The following is a 21,722-nucleotide window of genomic DNA, read 5'->3' on the forward strand; positions in this document are numbered from 1 at the left end:
GGCTGCAGCTGGCGCGACCTCCTCCTGGAGGTGCGCAGGGGCTGCAGCTGGCGCGACCTCCTCCTGGAGGTGCGCAGGGGCTGCAGCTGGCGCGACCTCCTCCTGGAGGTGCGCAGGGGCTGCAGCTGGCGCAACCTCCTCCTGGGGGTGCGCAGGGGCTGCAGCTGGCGCAACCTCCTCCTGGGGGTGCGCAGGGGCTGCAGCTGGCGCAACCTCCTCCTGGGGGTGCGCAGGGGCTGCAGCTGGCGCAACCTCCTCCTGGGGGTGCGCAGGGGGCTGCAGCTGGCGCAACCTCCTCCTGGGGGTGCGCAGGGGCTGCAGCTGGCGCAACCTCCTCCTGGGGGTGCGCAGGGGCTGCGGCTCCGAGGGTGACAGGAGCTGGAACGGCCGCAACATGGCCGACAGGGACAGGGGCTGGAACGGCCGCCACATGGCCGACAGGAACGGCATCTACTTGGCCGACAGGGACAGGAACTAGAACGGCCGCAACATGGCCGACAGGAACGGCATCTACTTGGCCGACAGGGACAGGAACCGGGACTAGAACGGCCGCAACATGGCCGACAGGAACGGCCGCAACATGGCCGGCAGGGACAGGAACGGCGTCTACTTGGCCGACAGGGACAGGAACAGGAACTAGAACGGCCTCAACATGGCCGACAGGAACGGCCGCGACATGGCCGACAGGAACTGGAACGGCATCTACTCTGGAGCTGGCATGGCTACTTGCCGCTGCCAAGCTCGACGGAGCAGACGTCGGGCCTGATCGGGTGTGCATAGCACCTGTACGACAGGTGGTGCCCCTGGTTGGGACACGACCTGCGCGTGACTGAACTGAACTGGGGACAGGAACGTGACTGGACTGAACTGGAACCTGGACAGGAACGTGACTGGACTGTGCTGGAACCTGGACAGGAACGTGACTCGACTGTGCTGGAACCTGGACAGGAACGTGACTCGACTGTGCTGGAACCTGGACAGGAACGTGACTCGACTGTGCTGGAACCTGGACAGGAACGTGACTCGACTGTGCTGGAACCTGGACAGGAACGTGACTCGACTGTGCTGGAACCTGGACAGGAACGTGACTCGACTGTGCTGGAACCTGGACAGGAACGTGACTCGACTGTGCTGGAACCTGGACAGGAACGTGACTCGACTGTGCTGGAACCTGGACAGGAACGTGACTCGACTGTGCTGGGGCCGGGACAGGACTCGACTGTGCTGGGGCCGGGACAGGACTCGACTGTGCTGGGGCCGGGACAGGACTCGACTGTGCTGGGGCCGGGACAGGACTCGACTGTGCTGGGGCCGGGACAGGACTCGACTGTACTGGGGCCGGGACAGGACTCGACTGTACTGGGGCCGGGACAGGACTCGACTGTACTGGGGCCGGAACAGGACTCGACTGTACTGGGGCCGGAACAGGACTCGACTGAACTGGGGCCGGAACAGGACTCGACTGAACTGGGGCCGGAACAGGACTCGACTGAACTGGGGCCGGAACAGGACTCGACTGAACTGGGCTCGACTGAACTGGGCTCGACTGAACTGGGCTCGACTGAACTGGGCTCGACTGGACTGGAGACTGAACTGGGCTCGACTGGACTGGAGACTGAACTGGGCTCGACTGGACTGGAGACTGGACTGGGCTCGACTGGACTGGAGACTGGACTGGGCTCGACTGGACTGGAGACTGGACTGGGCTCGACTGGACTGGAGACTGGACTGGGCTCGACTGAACAGCGCGCGGCTGGCCTGGACTCGACTGAACAGCGCGCGGCTGGCCTGGAGACTGAACAGCGCGCGGCTGGCCTGGAGACTGAACAGCGCGCGGCTGGCCTGGAGACTGAACAGCGCGCGGCTGGCCTGGAGACTGAACAGCGCGCGGCTGGCCTGGAGACTGAACAGCGCGCGGCTGGACTGGAGACTGAACAGCGCGCGGCTGGACTGGAGACTGAACAGCGCGCGGCTGGACTGGAGACTGAACAGCGCGCGGCTGGACTGGAGACTGAACAGAACGTGACTGGGCGGAGACCTGAGCATGGCAAGGCTGAGCTGGAACCTGAACGAGGGGCGACTGAACTACGACTGGAGTCTGAACAGGACATGGCTGCACTAGGGCTGGAGACTGAGCGTGGCTTGACTGACCTGACTGAGAGGTGGGACATGAAGCGGCTGCTGGCTGCAGGCCCGGGAGTTGCAGGACCTCTCGCAGGACAGGTTCCCTCAGGACGAGAGCGGCTGCTTCCTCGAACAGTTGTTCTCTCGTGCCCTGGTCTGCTGCCGAATCGGCGGTGTTCATGAGGTGGGCGAAGAGAAACGCAACTGGAGGAGAGCAGAGGAGGTGGACCCGTCGGGCGACGCTGTCTGAGATGCCTGCTATCAGAGGGACACAGTCAGTCGGAGAATCGAGGGGATCCCCCGCGGGAGGGGAGAGCTGCTCGGGCACTGCGACCGAGGTCTCTGGGCCCTGAACCTCAGACCCGTGCCCTCGCCGACGTCGTCTGGGGCGCCTGCGGCTGACCGTCGCCTGAGGCGCTGGGAGCGGCAGGGGCTGGGTCTCTGTAGTGGGGTCCGTGTGGTGAACCAAACCGGCGGCGTCTGGAGCTTGGGTTGTAGCCGCCGGCGCGGCGACAGGAACGGGAACCGCCGGCGCGGCGACAGGAACGGGAACCGCCGGAGCGACGACAGAGGCGCGGCCAGGCGATACGCGCAGAGCGCGTGTCAAGTCCCTCCGCGTTAGTCGGAGCCCCTCGAAATACGCTTGCACCCCGGGGTACTCACGCCACCAGTATTCGTCCTCCAGTATCTCGATGGCTAGTTCTACCACGGAGAGCCGAACCTGGGGGCTGGGTGCTTCTGCATATTTCCTGGCTAAGCCCTGGAGATCGCCACGGATGTCCTCCGGTAGACTTAGGAAAACGAAATCCATTGCTCCGGTGAGCGACTTGTACACGGAGCCAAACAGAGAGGGGGAAAAAAAAGAAGAGACGGCGGCGGCTGACCGGGGTGAAGGCTGGGCGCTGGCTGGGTCCAAGTCTGGCCAGATCGTTCTGTCACGGATCGGCAGGGAGAGGACTCAAATGCACAGCGCCAGGACACGACGTAGCCGGTGAAAAAATGAGGGTTTATTCCCAAAATCAAAGTCACAAAACAGGTAGTGGACAATAACAGAACGATGACTTACAGGGTCGGTAAGGTGCTGCAGGAACGTGAGAGTCGGAAATCAGAAAACAACGATCTGGCAGAGAACCAATGTGACAGGTGGTGGTTAAATACACGGAAAAGATCACTGATACAAAACAGGTGAGTGTAATGAGGACCGGGAGTGAAGCGGGAACGGCTGTGGTGTGATGGGAAACGGAAGTGTTTACAAAATAAAACCGGAAACTGGGATCAAAAACAGAAGAGTCCTTTCAAAATAAAACCAAGAACGAAAACCTGACAACATAGACATAAAATCTATAGTAATATATTTCTAATGCATGACTTCAACAAAATAATAATTCCAAACGTCTCGCTTGTTTTCACAAGTCCCTATTTCCTGCACGTCTGGCTCTTTTCTAGCATTAGCTAAGTGTTCGCCGCGTCCAACTAAAACAAAGATGACGTTGGTGGCTTGAATACAACCCTAAACCACCATCCAATCTATCTGCTGATCTCAGCCCAGATCCTGTCCAGACAATGCTCCGCTTCCCTCTGTTGCACCAATCCAAACACATGCCATTATAAGGCGGCCGGGCGAGAGGCCTGGAAGCGAAAAGCAGGGAGGAAGACGAGGCATAAAGACAAAGAAAAGTCAGGCTCATCGTCTATTTCCACCACCTCCATTTTTCATTTTTCAGGCCTGTGACAGAGTCTGCACAGTCTCTACTCTCCACTGCTCTCAAAGAAACTCCCTTCATGGATAGAGAGCCGCGCCTAATTTCCAATACGGTGCCGAGCGGCGGCCTGATGAACTGCGAGGACTGGAGCTACTGGTCTGGGTCTGGGGGCCGTGAACTTGGTCAGAGTCAGAATCCATTTGGGTTTGAGGCCCTGACAACGCTCAGCTCAGCTCGGATCCAGCCCACTAGGCCTTAAGCTTTTACAGATGTGCAGAGAACGTAGGCACGGAGCAGGATGGCTGACTAACAGCACTCAGGGAGCTAAATCTGCCTTCCCACGAATGCCTGATGAGTCCTTCACAATAAAGGTATAATGAAGACAGCCAGCAGCTGGTAGGTCTTTGCAAAGCAGACATGGCAGTGCTGGGATGTGCGCGTACCAGAGCCTTATGCTTTCTGTTGCAGACGGGGCACGCAGCCAAGTGTCTTATCAGCCCTGATGTTGCTCTGGTTTCCATCCAGATGCTCTCTAGATGGAGGAGGGTCTGACGAGGAATGTAATTTCTTTTGTGTCAACTTTCCCCCAAAATCACTCATGAGCGATTGTCACACTTGATTTTCTTCAAGCGAACCACTAGAAAACCTGGCAGAACGCAGCAGGGGCCTGATGAGAGGAGTCGCTGGACCAGCGCTGATAGGCAGGGCATCAAAGCAGACAGGCACCGCGCCGCCGGCTTTGATGGCGGGCAGTACGTCCGGATTACAGCGCGGCAACCGAGCGCCAGCGCATTTATTCAGCATTATGCTGGAACAGATGTCAGAGGTGAGGTATGTGTTGCCTGCGAACGGCCCTGTGTTTCCTTTTGCAGTCAGGGAAATGAGTTAAGGCCTGTCATGGTGAAATCTACGTCTCCGCCTTCATTGCTCCAGTTAAGGCCACGTGAAAACAAACACAGACGTGCTGCATCGCGGACATATTAATAGGTGGAAGGCCGTTTCCTGGACACCTGTTTGCCAGCTCGTATGACTGGGAAGGCCCTGCGCCGCTCGCCGTTAGCATCCCCTTCGACGCCCTTTCCTCCCCGGCCTCCCTGGTGAGAGCAGTCTGGCTCAGCGAGGCTCAGGCTCTGTTTGCGAACAACAGTAACCCACACTGGTCACTCGGCCAAACACTTCCTGAGAAACGGAGCAAGCTTTGAATGATATGTGGGCTGTTCTTACTGGAGGGAGTCTAGCACGCCTCACAACCCTAATATTTCATGCTGGTCATAAATAGTTGGGAAGTGAATGTTGAGGAAGTCACGAAAAAAGGAGGAGGAGGAGTAAAAAACAACAAATGTTGAAGGAAAAACAGTCTGCTGTGTTTGCTGTTTTAAAGCAATAGATAGATTCAATAGTACGATTACAAAATAATCTGTTCATTCAGTTTAAAGCAACAGAAAGCAGCTGGGCACAAAAAGTAAATTCTAGAAAAAGAGTCTGGTTCTGGTCCCAAACACATGGGAGCAGTATTAAACACATTCCCCCAAAATCCTGAACCAAATTTTTTAAACTGAATCAAGGAAAGGGATCCAGAGCTTCAAATTACGCTAATCCTACTGTAACTAATGAGCAATCAAGAGAATACAACACTAAACCAAACACCAGTGCAATCCAGCCCAACTCTGTTATTATTGTCTGTTGAATCAAAAAAAGGATTGGATTGTTTTTTTTCCTGGGAATGGGTCCAAACCAGCATTTTGCCTCCTGAATCTGAGCCTGTAGCCGTCGCGCATGCTTTATTGGATGCAGACGGGGGAACTGACAGTGTGGCTTCCACTGCAGAGTTCCCCTCGTAAAACCTTCAGCAACGCGGGGCGACGCGTCACGATCAACAGGCACGAGGAGCAAAACATACAAATTTTTGCTCGTTTGGTAGAAAAGCCTGAGGGCCCATTATGTGAAGGAGTGGGTTTCACTGCGAAACTGCAAAACCCAAAACATGTCACAATCCGGGAAGCTGCAGCTGAACACTATTTACCTTTTCACCGAGTGGGACAGACGCCAGGATGCAAAGAGCAGGAATCAACCAGGACAGAAAGTATAAGAAGTATTAAGTGTGCGGATAAAAGTCAAGTCATTCCATAAATGAATAACAAAAATGTTCTTCAGCAACATATTTGGCAGCGTAGAGTGTTATTTGTATATTCATCAGATATCGAGCCATGTAAGTTATGAGAGGACCCCCTGGAGACACCCCCAAATATAAACAGCTTGAAATACCCACGCAGCGCGCGGCGCTCGTCCGGGCCGATCCGGTTACAGCGCTGAATAAGAAATGAGAAAATAAATAGCTGGCGGTCCTGTGCTGGGTGACCCGAGAGCACGGCGACCACCACCTCGTCCCGGCCCGGCCCGCCGCTGGTCAGAACCGCGTGCGAGGCCACACACGCTCCACCCTGTGCTGGGATGGATGGGGCCGGAGCTCTCTGCGTCCACAGAGGCCGTTTTAAACGCTCGGAGCGGAGCCTGGGCTTCAGCTGCGTGACCCACTTAAAGGCTGCGCTGGCAGAACCCGCCCCGGCGTCTTCTCGCCAGGCGGCAGACCCAGTTCGCCTGAGTTCCGCTCGAACCCCCCCAAGTTTAACGACGGCGCTCTCGTTTTGACCCGTCTGTAATTAGAGGCTGCGTGGACGAGGAGGAGAGAGAGGACGGACGGAGATGAGTTTGATTCTGTAAAGGAGATGGAATGCGTTTGTCTCCGCATAAGGTTGTGTTATGATGACCCGCAGCCTGAAAATATTTATCAGCTTAGTGAAATGAGGGGGGAAAAAGGCCTTTTAACGTCAGATCCTACACACGGAGTCACACGAAATCGCTGTTTTACTCACAGCCTCGACTTAAAGGGAGTGTCCGGTAAAGTAACAGTGACTCTGAACTGCATGAACCTGCTCCTCAGAGGTGGTCGCGCTCCGTCAGCGAGCGCAGCGTGATTTATCCAGCGGGCGACGCGTCGCTCGCGTTTCAGGGTCAACGAGGTCAAGCGCTCGGGGGGGTCGCGCTCATCCGTCCTCCGGCGAATGAACAGACGCCCCGCTGACGCGCTCGTAGATCAGACGCAACAACGCAAATGATGGTTTATTGCTGGAGGCACAAAGGCCACACAACGTGGGGCTGAACTCTGGGAAGAGAATGACGCGAGCTTCAGATTTGGTATTTGTATCCTTATAGACACCTCACTCACACATCTATTACTAGGCTGCATTATGTAATTATAAATAACACATGTAAAGGCCTGTGCGCTCCAAACAGGGAAGATGGCAGCAGGCGAGGTCAAAGGGGTCTCAGATAAAGTCATGCGACTCTCTCAAATCCTCCTCTCTTCCACATCGACAGGAAATCAAATCTGCGAGTCCCATCAGCAGGAAATTAAAGACAACAACAGGGTTTAGACTAAAGCCAGTCTACACGCCCTCCCAGCAGCAATAGCGCCCAGCGATACGACCTGGCAGTGCTTGAGGACATCCTGCAGCGAAACGCGGCTCAGACAAACAGCAGCCAGAGCGCACACATGCCCGTGTGAGGGGAAATATTGGCAGGTTTTAAACTGAAGTGAGTCAAGTTTCCATCGACTTGTCTTTTGGTAAATCTATGCTTTTATTTTGGAGAATGTTTGGGAACACAGTTGCTTATAGATTTTTTTAAAAGTCTTGCTTCACACACCTACAACCTGAGTTCACAAATAACAGTCCAAAGTGTTTCCTGTTTCAATGTAGTTCTGCAGGATGAAGTCAAATGACACTGCAGAGCTTTCAGACTCACTGTGATCTTGTTCTAGTGGCCGCGTCGGTGAAGTATAACATGTCTTAAGTCGCTTTCTTAGATTAATAACCATGTGTATCACAGCCACGTGTTGTGCAGACATTTCCTGAGAGACTTTAAATATGAATGTCTGAATCTGTTTCCACAGCTGCGCTTGAATATTTATACAGTAAGACTCCTTCACACGTGATGATGTCATCAACTCTAGTTCGTGGGAGTTGAAAGAATGCTAGAAATCAAGTGCACTTGGACTCAAACCTGAATGAAGAAGTACGTTACTTAGCTAAAATGTGAAATGTTGGCTTTCTATAAACACAGTAGCAGTTCTCAAATGGCTTTTCTTTGAACCTGATGTGTTGGTTTGAATGACTTTTACAGTAACAAGGAAGTAAAGTAGTACATTATCAGTCGTCAATTGACAAAAAGCTCATTGATTGAAGTGTGTGTGTGTGTGTGTGTGTGTGTGTGTGTGTGTGTGCGTGCGTGCGTGCGTGCGTGCGTGCGTGCGTGCGTGCGTGCGTGCGTGCATGTGTGTGCGTGCGTGCGTGCATGTGTGTGCATGCGTGCTTGCGTGCATGTGTGTCCGTGCGTGCGTGCGTGCGTGCATGTGTGTGCGCGTGTGTTGGACTGGGTTTCTGTGGGTTTGACTTCGTGCCACACGACGGCTGCACAGCGGAACCCGGCCTCGTCGGACTCTGTCTTCAGCTTCTAGCTACACGTTCACGGCTGCCTGCACACTTCCAGCAGCACCTCATGGAGCTCAGCTGCCCCACACGCATGTGGCTGGAGCATCAGTGACAAACAGCAGCCCGTCTACTGTAAGAGGAGCCCTCCCCTGAAGCTGCAATACTGCTGGCTGGAATCTCGAGCGTTTCCAGTAATGAGCCTTGTTGCGGTGGACAGTGCAGAGGATTATCATGTTGTGGCCATCACAGAATTAAAATCCTACTGTGGTGGGTCCAGGCCTGGATCACACCATTCTCACAACACCAGGGGAACTCAACTACAGACCTGTCTGCTGATAAACATATGACTGTTTCAAGGTGAAATGTGACTTGAATTATAAACCTTTCGCAAACATTCTGTAAGACAGGGCCTTCAGGCCTCTGGTGTCGCCTCTGAGGGCCCAGTGTGGCACCTTTACATGCGTCATGTACCCCATGAGCAAATGAGCAAAAAACAAATGACACCACAGACGTGTCTCTGTCAGTTAAAGCAGACGAGGCTGAGAAGGGGCGTCGAGGGTCGGACTCTTTCTCAAAGGGATCTTTTACAAGCAGGCATCCAAAGTCAACATTCCAGCCGACCTACAGCCGTCCCAACGCAGACGGAGAGCGAAAGTGAGAGGAGACAAAGGGCGGTGGAAAGAAAGCGACAGAATGAATTTGAGCGGAGGAGGAGCTAAGGTTTCACAGCTTTGGCCCTCTCCAGCGCAGGAACCTGCCATACGCAGAGTAGGACAGTCATCAATTACCCCTAATTAACCAGATGATGGTCCGGTGAGCAGAAAATAAAGGAGGCCATTAATCACTGCAGACCTACTGAAATGAAGGGGGTGTGAATGAAAAGAGTGAATAGTGGTTCACCAGCAGGAGAGGCCGAGTCTCTGCTGAGGATTGTGTTGGCAGCATCCGCTCACCTGACAGTTCCACCCGATGAAACAAACATCCATCTGTATGCATCCCCTGTCCCTGTCCAGCTGAGGAGACCTGCCCCCCCCCTCCCCCCGCGCGCCTGTGTCATGCATCCTTCGCGGGTGAGTTACTGGTGTTTTTCGGGCAATGACGCAGTTGTGGAAAGGTCCCGGGTGCAGTCAGACTTGTAATTCTAGCGAGGCATTTTTCATCTGGTCAAGGCCGGCTGGCTCCGTCTTTATAAATAAAGATGCGAGTCTTCAAATCAGGCAAACAGGGCGAGATGTAGGACGAGGGGGGGGGGTACATGAAAGCCAGACGCTCTTGAGTAAACCACTTCCTCACACAACACTGCTGGAAAACTCCGATATTAATTTCTAATCCTCAAGACATGGTCCCAAGTCAAATTTTCACACTGTTTACAGCTTCTACAAATAAGAACATGCTGATACTGAGCATGAAATAATTCTAGTCCGGATCCAGGAAAATATTATCCTGACCAAAGGAATCCGGAGTTTGTCTTCCAGCTGGTGTTTTGGGGGATTTTTCAAGGTCTGCTCATGAGTCAGTCAATATGCAAAATGCAATTCGCTCATTTTTAATCACCGCCTCGACTTTTTTATTTTAAGTGCAGGCATCACTGTGTTCACAGGTTAAGCATAGCTGTGTGTGTCCTTTCCAATTAAATGGGATATTTCTCCAGCTGCAGCTGCCGCCCCACAGCCAGTGCATTATACAATACGTCAGCTGCTGCTTTCATCAGCCGCGCTTAAAGTGGGACTCTGGGCTGTTTCCGCGGCGAGCGCCGACCCTGCGTGCGCTTTGTTACCTCATCTTCAGGGGTGATTTATGGCTCTCACACAGGGCAACTCTTGTGGGCTGTTTATATCTGGCGAAGATAAAAGAGGAATCACAGCTTTATTATCCAGACGGAGCGGGTGTGTTTACACGGCGGACAGGGCCCACATCACACATATCTGATGTGCCTTTTCAGACGCAATAAACCGCCCCCCGTCCCCCCATGTGTGCGAAGCCACACTGCACCAGAACTGATAGGCGTTACATACAAAGCTGGATCTATCTGTGCACACCCTGCTTTCATGTCTGCTCTAAATGTCGACGGGCAAACATGTTATCTTTGCAGCACGTCCTGAAAAAAAAGGAGAATCCCGCTTTAGATTTGTGCAGAAACGCTTCTGTCTGGATCAGAGCTGACACTTGACTGTCATCAGACGTGCTGTTTGAAACTGGGGAGTAATTCTAGAGTGAACTGAAGGATGCCTGTCCTTGTGTGCTCTTGTGTGTCTGCTCTGAGCTCCCTCCCATGCAACCAGTCTGGAAACTGTTTGCCTGCAGCGCCACCACCTGGTGAGAGGGAATACTGCACAAAGACACTGGTGGGGACTAAGTACGCTGCAGTAACGTGCATGTAATATTTGTTTGGGGTCTTTTATATAATAGCATTTATTTGCTATTATTGCGTAGTTCTATACAGAAACTACAAGCCGAGGTGGGACTGTTGTATTACAACAGTCATAGGTGTGTTGTGGTTGATATTTAGGCTATTGTTATTTAGTGTAAACTTTATCAGTCATTCCTTCAACAATGTATGTATGAGCTGAAAACAGGAAATATTCTTCCATTAGGTACATTAAGATCAGATTAGATATTACTAATACAAGTTCAACAACACAAAATGTAATTTAAATGAAATGTCATGTTTAGACAATAAAAAAACTCAAGATGCTTTTTATAGTAGGACATTATTTAATTACCCAGTAGTTTGTTGAAAGGCTGTTTATATTTTTACTAAGTTCACACACTGAAGACCAAATATGACAGCAGCTTACAACACACCGATGCGGAAGATGAGTGAAATCTAAAAACCAAGAAAGAAAAAATAAACATAACTAGTGGACCAACACATCAGCCAAACCTTTGCATACATCATCTCCATGGTGACTGGAACAGCTACTCTGTGACTTCAGACGATAGAATCATGTGCAGGTCTTGCTTTCAAAACCATGAACAATGTGTTTAGTGTTTACTATCCAGAACTAGTAACTTGTGAAGACGTTTTCCAGCATGTCCAAAATGTTTTCTAATTAAAGCATGCAATACCTATTGTGTGGAACAGGATGTTAATGGGACACATTGGCAAGAAGTGCAGAGGTGTGTGTGCGTTGGGAGTTGAATTGTTCTTCGATATGATTTCTGATTCTGCTCAAACATTTTCATCTCTATTCACCCTCATCTCTGAAACACAAATTTTCTGATCTGTGCCTCAGTCCCATTAGAGATAAAAAAAAAATCCACAGACATACATTTAAAGATATGAAATGTACTAAATGAAAGAAAACACACAAGCTTTTAAACCAAACAAGTCTTCAGATGTTCTCTATATATAAGGATCTGCTTCATTTAACCAACCGCGCACTCATTCTGCTTTAGACTGGTACAGTGTCTCAGCATAGAATGATGATGTAGTGAGATATAGAATATATTTTGAAGCAACATTAAAACTGTAACTGATGCAATTAACAGTTAGTTTGTCAGCCAAGGCTGAACATAATCTTAGCACAGGGAGTCCAGGCTGAAAAGGTTGTAAGTCAACTAGGTTTCTAATTGTTCATATAGCAATAAGCAGAATCAGAAATCATTTAAATTTAATTAATCCTATGGTTCAAAGAAATTAGTTCAAAGAGCCCAAAGTTCAGACTATGGTGCTGTGTTAAATAGAGTATTCATGTTCAGGGAGCCAGCGGTCCCAGCCTCAGCTCTACGTGGTGGTTGAGCCAAATGGCCTCAGCGGTGGTGTCAGCTCCCTCCTCGCTCGGCCTGACAGGAGCCACAAGGTTGCGGAAGTCATGTCGGATCTTGAGCGAAACAGTGACATCGGCATCGTCTTCTTTCTGAGGGATCACTTTGATGAAGAATCCAATCTTGTTGGACTTCCTAAAGGTAACAACGCTGCAGAGGGGACAGACATCAGGTCAAGAGTTCTCAAACTCTATTTTATTTTCAATAACGCTATTACTTCTGCGTGTAAGCCTGTGCGCTTAAACACTTACTCTGGATCATCCTGGAAGTCCTGCGGTTCTGCCAGCTCATCATACTCAGCAGCTGCATCCTTTCCTGCCAGGACCAGTTCTTTGCTAGGTACTATAACCTAAATACATACAAGCATTCAGTAAATTAAAAGGATTTGGGTCTACATACTTTGGTAAACTAAAGTATATAAGCACATAGTGAGAATAGCCATTGTAAGCAGGACAGTTAACTATCTACCTTAATGATACTTGTGTTAGTCCATCAGTCATTGCAATACCACTATTCTAGAGAATGATTATTTTAACTTGTTTATTATTGGTGGTTATAATACATCTCAATGATACCTTATTAGAAATGTCGATAATCTACAATCACCAACTTACAGAATGCATATCACACATAAAATAGATTAATTAGAGGAGTAAACAACAGTTTGACAAAACCAAGTGGGCGTGGCTCCATGTGATTCACACTGCCCTCCAGGTGTTTGAATATCAGATGAAGCAGAATGACAGAACTGAACACACTGTTTGGCCATAATGTCAATGGAAATGGGTCATGAAGATGCTCTGTTTTGGCCAGGAGCACTTTCCAGGCTTTACCCAGCCTGGCTTAAACTTCAGAGGGCAGGAGAAACAGCCCGTATTCACCTAAGACAACGACAGCGGCTGCTGGCAGCTCAGCAGACCACTGTCCCACAGGAACACAGAACTGTTAGCCGTGTGTGTGTGTGTGTGTGTGTGTGTGTGTGTGTGTGTGTGTGTGTGTGTGTGTGTGTGTGTGTGTGTGTGTGTGTGTGACAGCTGACAGATGGAGGTAAAATGGGACCCAACTGTTTTACATATGAGAAGATGTGAAGCCTTGCTGTTAAATATGGAACAGGCAGCATGAAGAGACGATTATGCTGCAGTTTGATGTCAGCCAGTAAGATTTAAGGAAAATGGTTTCAGTGATTGCTATTATGAAATTAGACAAAACAATCACACAACCAATCACATTGCTACTGCAAACACATAATTGTCTCCTGCCTACCTGTTAATAAATGTAGTAGCCATATTACCACCAGTTAAGGGCATGACCAGTACAGATCAACCAGTTTAAAATACAACCTTTTACCCCATCAATAAAAATGTCGCTACCTTGGCGGTGCTGTTGATGTCATCAGCATCTTCTTCCTCACAAGCAGCCAACGTGACGCGAGTGATGTTCTCTACAGGGTTGGTCAGAGTCAGCAGCACTTGGCTCTCCTAAACACACAAGGTGCAAAACAGCTGCTTAACTAAAATCATCAATCCAAGACAGGTGGCAAAACTGATGAGGCTATGAGAGTCTGAAGAGCCAGTATGGCTTCTCTAAATGTTCAAGACAGGCTACATTTATACCATACAAATATGTAATACCAACAGAATTTATAAAACCTAAAATGGAAATCCACAACCAGAACCAGAACAAACACTGACCTTCATGTATCGCAGATTTGGAATGGACATAATTCTCACTTCGGGGATGTAACTCCTGTGGGACGAACAGACAGATGTGTAGTGACGACTCATATTCACAAGAGGAAAAACACTGAGACGCTTTAAAATAGATGCAGTGCTTTTCATGATTTCTTGCTAAAGGTTAATTTGGAAAAAAAAAAACCACTTAATCCTCTTATGAACAAATGCTATTAATATACGGCCAAGATAGCATTTAATACCTTTAACTAATGTAAACAGGACTTGAGGCTGATTTTAAACTGAATAAAAAATAAAAGTTACGTTGTGGATGTACAGCAGTATGATACTGTAGCTAACACTTACACAGCCACCAGCTGAATCTTAAACTTGATTGAAGTAGGATTAAACTCTGGTTTGCTCAGGTTGTGTTCACATTTCTGGAGGAGAAAATGTTAAAATTATTATCTAAAATCTGATCTACACAAAAACAACAGCCTTAGTTGATGCAGCGCTCTGAAGTGATGCTCACCCTGCAGCGCAACGAGCGCTTCATAAGCAGGTGTTTGTGTCTGGGGTGGAGCTGAGATGCTCCCGCAGGCTGGAAGTCCGGCTGCAGGAGTCGCTGTCGCAGAGTCGTCACTGTGAGGACACAACAAATCTGATGTTGGACTAAGCCTTAGAGAGGGAGCCACATGTTCTCAGTAATTAATTTAGAACAAGCACGTACCTTCAGGTAAACTGATAGGCCTGGTATAACAATCTTCAGGCAGGGGCTCCACTTCATCCAGGGCCTGGGCAGGTTCAATGGTGATCTCCTTCTGGTCCTCCCCTTCTTTCAGGCTTGTGAAATTAAACATATATATGTTATAGCCTTCATAATGAACTATTCATTCAAAAAATGAAGCAAGTCTGACATCTCTTGGATCTGACACGACACAAGCTGACATGAGGCCAATACATGAATAGCTACAAGGTGATAATGTAACTGTGTCTGTACAAACGCTTCGATATTCTGTTAACTGATTTTTAACATCTTTCACACTGGACCTTGTTGTAATTAAATTAATTTGTAAAGTCAAGAACAAGAAACTACTCACGATAAGCCTGCCAGGCTCGAAATGGGAGCTCCAGACCGTTGCCGCTGCAGTCTGGTTCCAAGACCATATTTTTCCTGAGCAAATTTTGTGTAGAAGAAAACAAACCATATTAGGGACTTGGCATCTAGAAAATTAAGGCGCGCACCATGATTTACAACATCTTTAGCTATTTTCTACAAGGCTATTTTTACACAAGGTCTTTACTAAAAAGGGAAATAAAAAAAGAAGAAAAAAATATTATTTTACACAAAGAGAATAAATAAGCCCAAACTGTTATGGACTTAGTAGTAAGAGACAATAGCGGAAACCTTTTAGCCCAGAATAACAGGAGAAAATTAAGACTAAAGGTCTCTGCTCCACTTGGTGGGAGATAATTACATCATGCCTAAAGACTTTAAAGTCTTGCATTTCTTTTGTTCCTTTCTGAACATAAAGGCGCCCACTGTGTCGATATCAGCCTTCATTTACCCAAGGAGACATCCATGTGATCTGTGAGGTCACTGCAAAACCGATTAGACAGAAACAGCGCTAAAGAGAAGAAGGTGCTACTGTAAAGATAAGACTATTCAAGTTTTGAATAATAGAACTCACCACCACATGAATTGTGTGTTGCTGGGGGGCAAAAACCAAAATATCAGAGTGCATAAGCAAAGAAAAGGAGAGAATAAAGAACTGGGTGAAACCAAAGTGATTAGGCAAACATTAGTGGCATTTGGTGACATGCGACAGAAACAAAGAGTGATGGAAAACAGCAGCATTGGTGTTTAAGACGGCCCACAATAATAAGGACTTGCTTGACATTATTGATAATCAGTTAGCAGAACGCAGGAGGTGTAAGACGTGTGCTAACAAGCTCAACAGGTATAAAAGACCATGTCCATGCAGGGCTGGATCCTTTTATGATTTTCACATATCACCAGCATTTCTATTTGTATCCAGCCAAGTATGGACATGGTCACGGTACAGACAGGCTATAAACAAAAAAACAGCAGCCGATGCCTCCATTAAGTCTGATAAACATTACATATCCTCAACGCAACACACAGTATATAGTTCACTTAGTAGAAACAAGTAACATTAACAAGTAATCCTTTATCCAATAGCACCTACATTTCCTTTAACAAATAAGTGTGAGACAGCATCAGCATGACTATAAAATAAAATGTCAGAAAGACTATCTCCATGTGTGAACTGTTGGGCTCGGAGGGAGCAGATTACCGAAAATGCCAGAGGCATGCACTGTCGTCTCCTGGCCAGTTTCTTCCTGTCTCTCTCCTGCTTCTCTCGGTGGGCCAGCTGCTGGTAATACTCAATCAGCTTGTTGATCTGTAAGAAATACAAGGATGTGATGATTTCCTTGATTTCCATGACTCATTTTAATACTAGGGGTTCTAAATATGTTTTTTGTCCTTCTTAAAGCAGCCATGTCAGTGGATCTACAGTTTTTAACAAACTGGTGTCTGGGTGTCGCTTATTCAGAGAACAAACACTGCATGATCATGAAACATGTGAGCAACTCGAGAGAATTTAGATGTCCACAGGGGGAAACTTACCCGCTGCATATGAGGGTTCTCTGGTTCCTGCCATCCACCACTGGCTGCAGTGAACAAAATGCATGATTAGACATGAGGAACATAATACGACTCAAATGACTTTTCAAAGCTAAGCTAAAAAACAGACTAGTGTTAATAACTTTTTGCTGATTTCAGCTGCAGCCTGTGATTTAAAGCCAGCTTTTGAATGTGACACTTTTTTCACTTTGATAAAATGCCTATGAAATTTGCGGGTGGAATTTATATTTTGCATCATCATTCTGATTTCAATCATTGAACCATTATCTTTTATTCCACTCCCATACTGAAGTTCAAAGTTAAATACGAGCACATTCATCAGCACTGACCAACTGATTTGTCAGCCATTCCCACATCCCTGGAGGTCCAGCGGCAGAAACCACAAGCCAGATAATAAGCCTTTTTCATGGTCGTCTTGGTAGGATCATCAGGCAGTGGTGCTGGGATGTTGGTGGCCCGAGTGGACAGCGTGTGCATGCAGCACGGGCAGTCGAAACAATTTGCACATCTACAATGGAGAACACGCATTTTTAAAACAAAAGACGGGACACCAACTACACGTGGACCTCCAACTGAACTCTAAACAACTGATCTGCAGTTTTATCTGTGTCACCTGTTCTTTTTAAGCTTGGCTTCTGCAGATGGCATGTTCTCCAGACAGCTCGGGCAGTAGTGGGAGTCCACCTGATCACAAGAGGAGGAGAATAGGTAACGTTTACAGTAGCATCTTATTGTTAAATGTTTAGTGTTTAGATAACTGCAACACCAACACGCGTGACATTCGACACGAGATTTGGGCATTACGTACTGTGGTTTAAATGTGTACTGTGGCAGTGTTTTACAAATACAAAAATCTAAACATTAGCCCCAGATTGTTAAACTGTAAATATGATGTCGTCGTTGATAAAGTTGAATGTGGGTTATATGGGTCTGGGTGTGGTGTCCATCACCGTGAGCCACGTTAGCAAACTTCTTTTTGAGAAGAGAGACGATTGTTAGGATAGAATAACGTTTACTAAACCTTACGGACATGCTGCTTTTATTTGATTTATATGTTTCAACCAAAAAATTTGACATTGAATCAAGTTGCTAACGCTAACTAGCTTGTTTGTCCATTTATGTTCTTGGCTTTTACCAAGACCGGAAGTTGCGCCGACGCGTTCACCCAATAAGAAAACGAGACTTTGGGAAAACGTCTTCATTGACGTGCGTCTTAGCCATACAACGCTCGAACGACTGAACTAGTCCCGCCTACCTGTCAAGCCTACTAGCAAAGCGGCTAACAACAAAGTAGCCGCTGGCGGAACAAAGCGTTTAGCAAGAGAAATCTTTAACATACCTCGTGAGACACACATTCCAGCGACCGCAGCTCACTACAGTAACGACAGAAATAAAGCTGGGATAAAGGGGCTCGGATCCTTTTCTCTCCACGAACCAGATAGACAACTCTATCCGGCTGCAGAAGAGACGCCATCTCTGGCTAGCGGCGCCGAATCTGGGGACTCACTGCCTGCACTGCTAGCGCCAATGACGCCGCTAGTTCTTACACAGTGTGTTCAGTGTCGCCCTCGTGTGGCGACGAGTAAAAACAGCAGCTGATTAATGGAAGCGTTTGCACATCTGTCTGATAGTCTGATACTTACATGCTGTCTTTTATGCACCTCTGCCTCGGACCACGTTGTCTCTTTAGGCACTAGGTCATAACGTTCTGACTCATATTTCATTAAAAATCCTAATTACTGCCACAACAACAGTGACTTAATATTTTGTTTCAATATCCACTTCCTATGCAGCAGCTCCAGGGGCCTGTGACTCAACTTGAGGTCTTACTATTTGTGAGTTCAATTTCAGGGCATATTTTGTATTTATGAGATGAAACAGACTGAACATTACAGGAGGGCTTTTGCAGAAATAACAGGATTATTTAGTTGTTTTGTCTGGTGCAGTGATGCATGTTGTATGAACAGGCTCCCGCTGTCCAGAGGTTACTACCAGTCAAACCTCGGCAAAAGATAAAAAATGCATTCTTGTTATACATGATTACATATAGAGACAGTGTGAAGCTCAAACGTGGCTTTAAATGATGCAAAAGGTTTATTCGATATCAAAAAATCAACAAATTCTATGTCAACAGATTGTTTGTTTTATTCTAATGATTGATGTAATTGTATTGTTGTCTCCAAATAAAACTGGGGCTTAGTAAAAACATGGAAACAGTGTAAAATATAGAGAAAGAGGTGCTCTAACAAGCCTGTAAAGAGGCCTGCCAGCCACCCACGGGGCATATGGCCAAGAACCAGCTCACCATGGCAACAGCTGACTCCAGAGGGGTGAAATGATCCATGAATAAAAATTCAACCGACAGCATTTCGCCTCTTCTCAACAGGCACAAGTGACACGTGTTATGAAACAGCCTAAAAATGTAGCCCAGCCCTAACTGTCAAAACATCAGGCTGATGAATGTGGATGTTCACAGCAGGTGTGGAGAGCGAGTCACGCGGCAGAGGCAGCTGAGAGCACAAGTGACTGTTTATTTAAATGAATGAAAGTCTTATCTGACCCGCCGCGCTCGGCGCTCAGCCCGCTGCGCAGCTGATGTCGGCAGAGGGCGTCGCGTGCGGCGGCTGTGCTGTGCCTCCGCTCCACCCTCCGCCAGAGGAGCGGGTTTATCCCGAGGGAGCGGCGCGCACACGTCCAGAGCGAGCGGTCGCCGCGTCTGGAGAGGATGGACGGCGCGACGGGGCCCGGTGTTCCGCTGCTGCTGCTGCTGCTGCTGCTCCACGGGCCGCGACCCGCCGCCGCCGCCGCCGGCGCGTTCACGCAGGTAACCTGTTGCTGGGCTCGCATCCACGGGGCGGGATGGCCGCGTGCAGGTGGAACGGCCTGGCCGCGGATGACATCACTTAGCGAACGTGCGCTGCGATAATTCAACTCTAGCGGGGTGACGTCATGTTGTTTGTATCCTAAAACTACAGCTACTGCTGCCAGATGTTGTTCGTCCACGTCGTTTCCTTCCTGTCTCCTGTCCGATTTGTTATGCGCTTCTGCTGCCTTTTGTTGTTGATGCTTTAGGGTCATTTTGGTGGATAATTGTCTGACGTTTGCTCTGGAAACACGACAGTAGAGTAGAATAGAGGGTCAGTGACTATAAGGGTTTACCTGACCTGTAGGACAGTGCTTTCAGTGTGTTAAAAATATGTTTCGTTTCAGGAAAACAAAACAAAGAAGGATATTATCTTAATTTCCATATGGGCTCACGTGTGTGCTTCATAGATGCTGCAATTATTAATGATTTCAGAATTTTTAAATCTGTGCTTTATTTTGTCGGGCAGTCATGGAAAACCGTAAAAAACAAATACCACACTTTACACACTCAAGTTTTACAACACTTCTTTTTATCTGACTCAGTTACGATAACACGTAGGGGGTAAAATATTACAAAACACAAGACCCACAAACAAACACTTGTAGAAAGTTACGAGGTCAAATTCCTGCAGAGGTCTACAGTTTCCCAGCAAACGATGCAACATGTAACAGCAAACACAGATACAGACTCAGGTCCTGCAAGATAAGCCTGAATGGAACTTTCTGTGTGTACACGGTATCTGTATGTAGAGTATGAAGTATGTCTCCTAACACTTGTATGATAACCTGTGTTGATCTGTGTCTCCTCCCCCAGCGCTGTGACTCATCCACAGATGGCACCATGTACAAATATCAGGCCAAGACTCTGAATGGAAGTTCCACCGTGAACCTCAGCGATTATGCGGGCAAGAGCGTCCTCTTCGTCAACGTGGCCACATACTGAGGGTACACCTTCCAGTATGTGGGTAAGAAAGCACCGCAGCCGGCGTCACGCTATAAACCAGCGGCTGCACCGGGAGTCATTGTACTTTTCCTCTCGTATCATCAGAACTGAATGCACTACACGATGAGCTCAAACCACTCGGATTCACGATTCTTGGCTTCCCCTGCAACCAGTTCGGGAAACAGGAACCGGGACAAAAGCACGAAATCCTGCCGGGCCTGACGTAAGAAGTGTCTTATAAAAGACGACGTGAAAATTTTAGATTCCCCTAAATGTCATTAAGAAGCTCCACACAGGTTTCTCTATATATTCTAAGGTGCTGTAACATGAGAACTTCCAAAGCTGGAATTTGCAATTCTGTTAAATCCTCTGTCAATCAGCACAGCTTCATTTAATCTAGGGAAACATCCTGTGACAATAAGATCAGTTTCTCCTAGGGGCCCCTGTGTCTGTCACACACACACACACACACACACACACACACACACACACACACACACACACACACACACACACACACACACACACACACAGAATTTAAGTCTCAGGTTCCATCACTCATCCTACATCCATAGCAAAGCCTCTGTGATCATGCACTGTGTGCTTTTCCTCCGCTGGTTGTGAATGTAGGGCAGCTGCCAAGTCCCAAAATGCTCAGAGGCATGTCTACTGATAAGCTGCCCTCTCTCTGGATTCCAGACATGTCAGACCAGGCAACGGATTTGTTCCAAACTTCCTGCTGTTTGAGAAAGGTGATGTGAACGGAAACAATGAGCAGGAGGTTTTTACTTTCCTCAAGGTGAGTAATGTTCTGGTTGGGCAGCGCCTGTTTAACTCCCTCTCACCCTTATTTACCTAACTGTGCCCACTGCCTCGACCGTCGCTCTTGTGTGTGTCCGTCCCCTGCAGAAGTCGTGCCCCCCGGTAGGAGACAGCTTCGGCAGCTCCAGTGACAGGTTGTTCTGGGAGCCCATAAAGACCAGCGACATCAAGTGGAACTTCGAGAAGTTTCTGGTGAGCCCAGATGGAAAGCCGGTGATGAGGTGGCACCCGAGCGTCAACATTTCGCAGGTCCGGGCCGACATTCGCAAATACCTGCTGGAGCTGTACACGCAGGGTATTTTTAATTAGACGCCTAGGTCGCTGTACAAATGATCCATCTAGTGAAGTAACTGTAGAAATAGGTTAGAACATGTAATGAGTTAATTGGCAGTTTCTGATGCATGAAGGTGGCATCTTGAATGAAGAGGAGGCTAGAAAACAGGAATACTGTGGTGTCTCCTTTGAGTCTGGGGTTCAGGTCAGTCCTTCAGTGCATTCAGGCTGCCCTGCATTCCCACAGCACGATGCCATCTTCTCCTCCCAGGAACTGTTAGTCATCACAACCTAAATGTTAATTACCACCAATAAAGATTAAAAAAAACACCCTGATGCTGACCATTTTTTTATTACAAGACTCAACTACAGTATTGATATTGATCTGCACGT

The 21,722-nt window shown here is 48.2% G+C and overlaps 2 protein-coding genes across 3 annotated transcripts; one reads left to right on the forward strand and one right to left on the reverse strand.

The window, feature by feature from the left end:
* Positions 1-11,009: 11,009 nt before the first annotated feature.
* dctn4 (dynactin 4) lies at positions 11,010-17,960 on the reverse strand. Of its 2 annotated transcripts, XM_029165686.3 has the most exons (14): positions 17,766-17,960; positions 17,040-17,110; positions 16,756-16,934; positions 16,409-16,452; positions 16,074-16,181; positions 15,447-15,467; positions 14,856-14,929; positions 14,486-14,598; positions 14,288-14,397; positions 14,122-14,195; positions 13,777-13,831; positions 13,456-13,563; positions 12,337-12,434; positions 11,010-12,235 (listed from the first exon to the last, which is right to left on the reverse strand). In XM_029165686.3, the coding sequence occupies exons 1-14, from the start codon at positions 17,898-17,900 to the stop codon at positions 12,016-12,018; spliced, it is 1,410 nt and encodes a 469-aa protein (XP_029021519.1). In that variant the 5' UTR covers positions 17,901-17,960; the 3' UTR covers positions 11,010-12,015. The 2 variants fall into 2 exon arrangements, with proteins under 2 accessions (XP_029021519.1, XP_029021520.1); XM_029165687.3 differs by lacking the exon at positions 15,447-15,467.
* A 1,042-nt stretch (positions 17,961-19,002) lies between these two features.
* Positions 19,003-21,659, forward strand: gpx3 (glutathione peroxidase 3). The gene is made up of 5 exons (XM_029165727.3): positions 19,003-19,250; positions 20,106-20,256; positions 20,340-20,457; positions 20,934-21,033; positions 21,144-21,659. The coding sequence occupies exons 1-5, from the start codon at positions 19,152-19,154 to the stop codon at positions 21,363-21,365; spliced, it is 690 nt and encodes a 229-aa protein (XP_029021560.1). The 5' UTR covers positions 19,003-19,151; the 3' UTR covers positions 21,366-21,659.
* The last annotated feature ends 63 nt before the right edge of the window (positions 21,660-21,722 follow it).

The sequence above is a fragment of the Betta splendens genome, chromosome 10 (assembly GCF_900634795.4).
Source record: "Betta splendens chromosome 10, fBetSpl5.4, whole genome shotgun sequence".
Taxonomy (NCBI): Eukaryota; Metazoa; Chordata; class Actinopteri; order Anabantiformes; family Osphronemidae; genus Betta; species Betta splendens.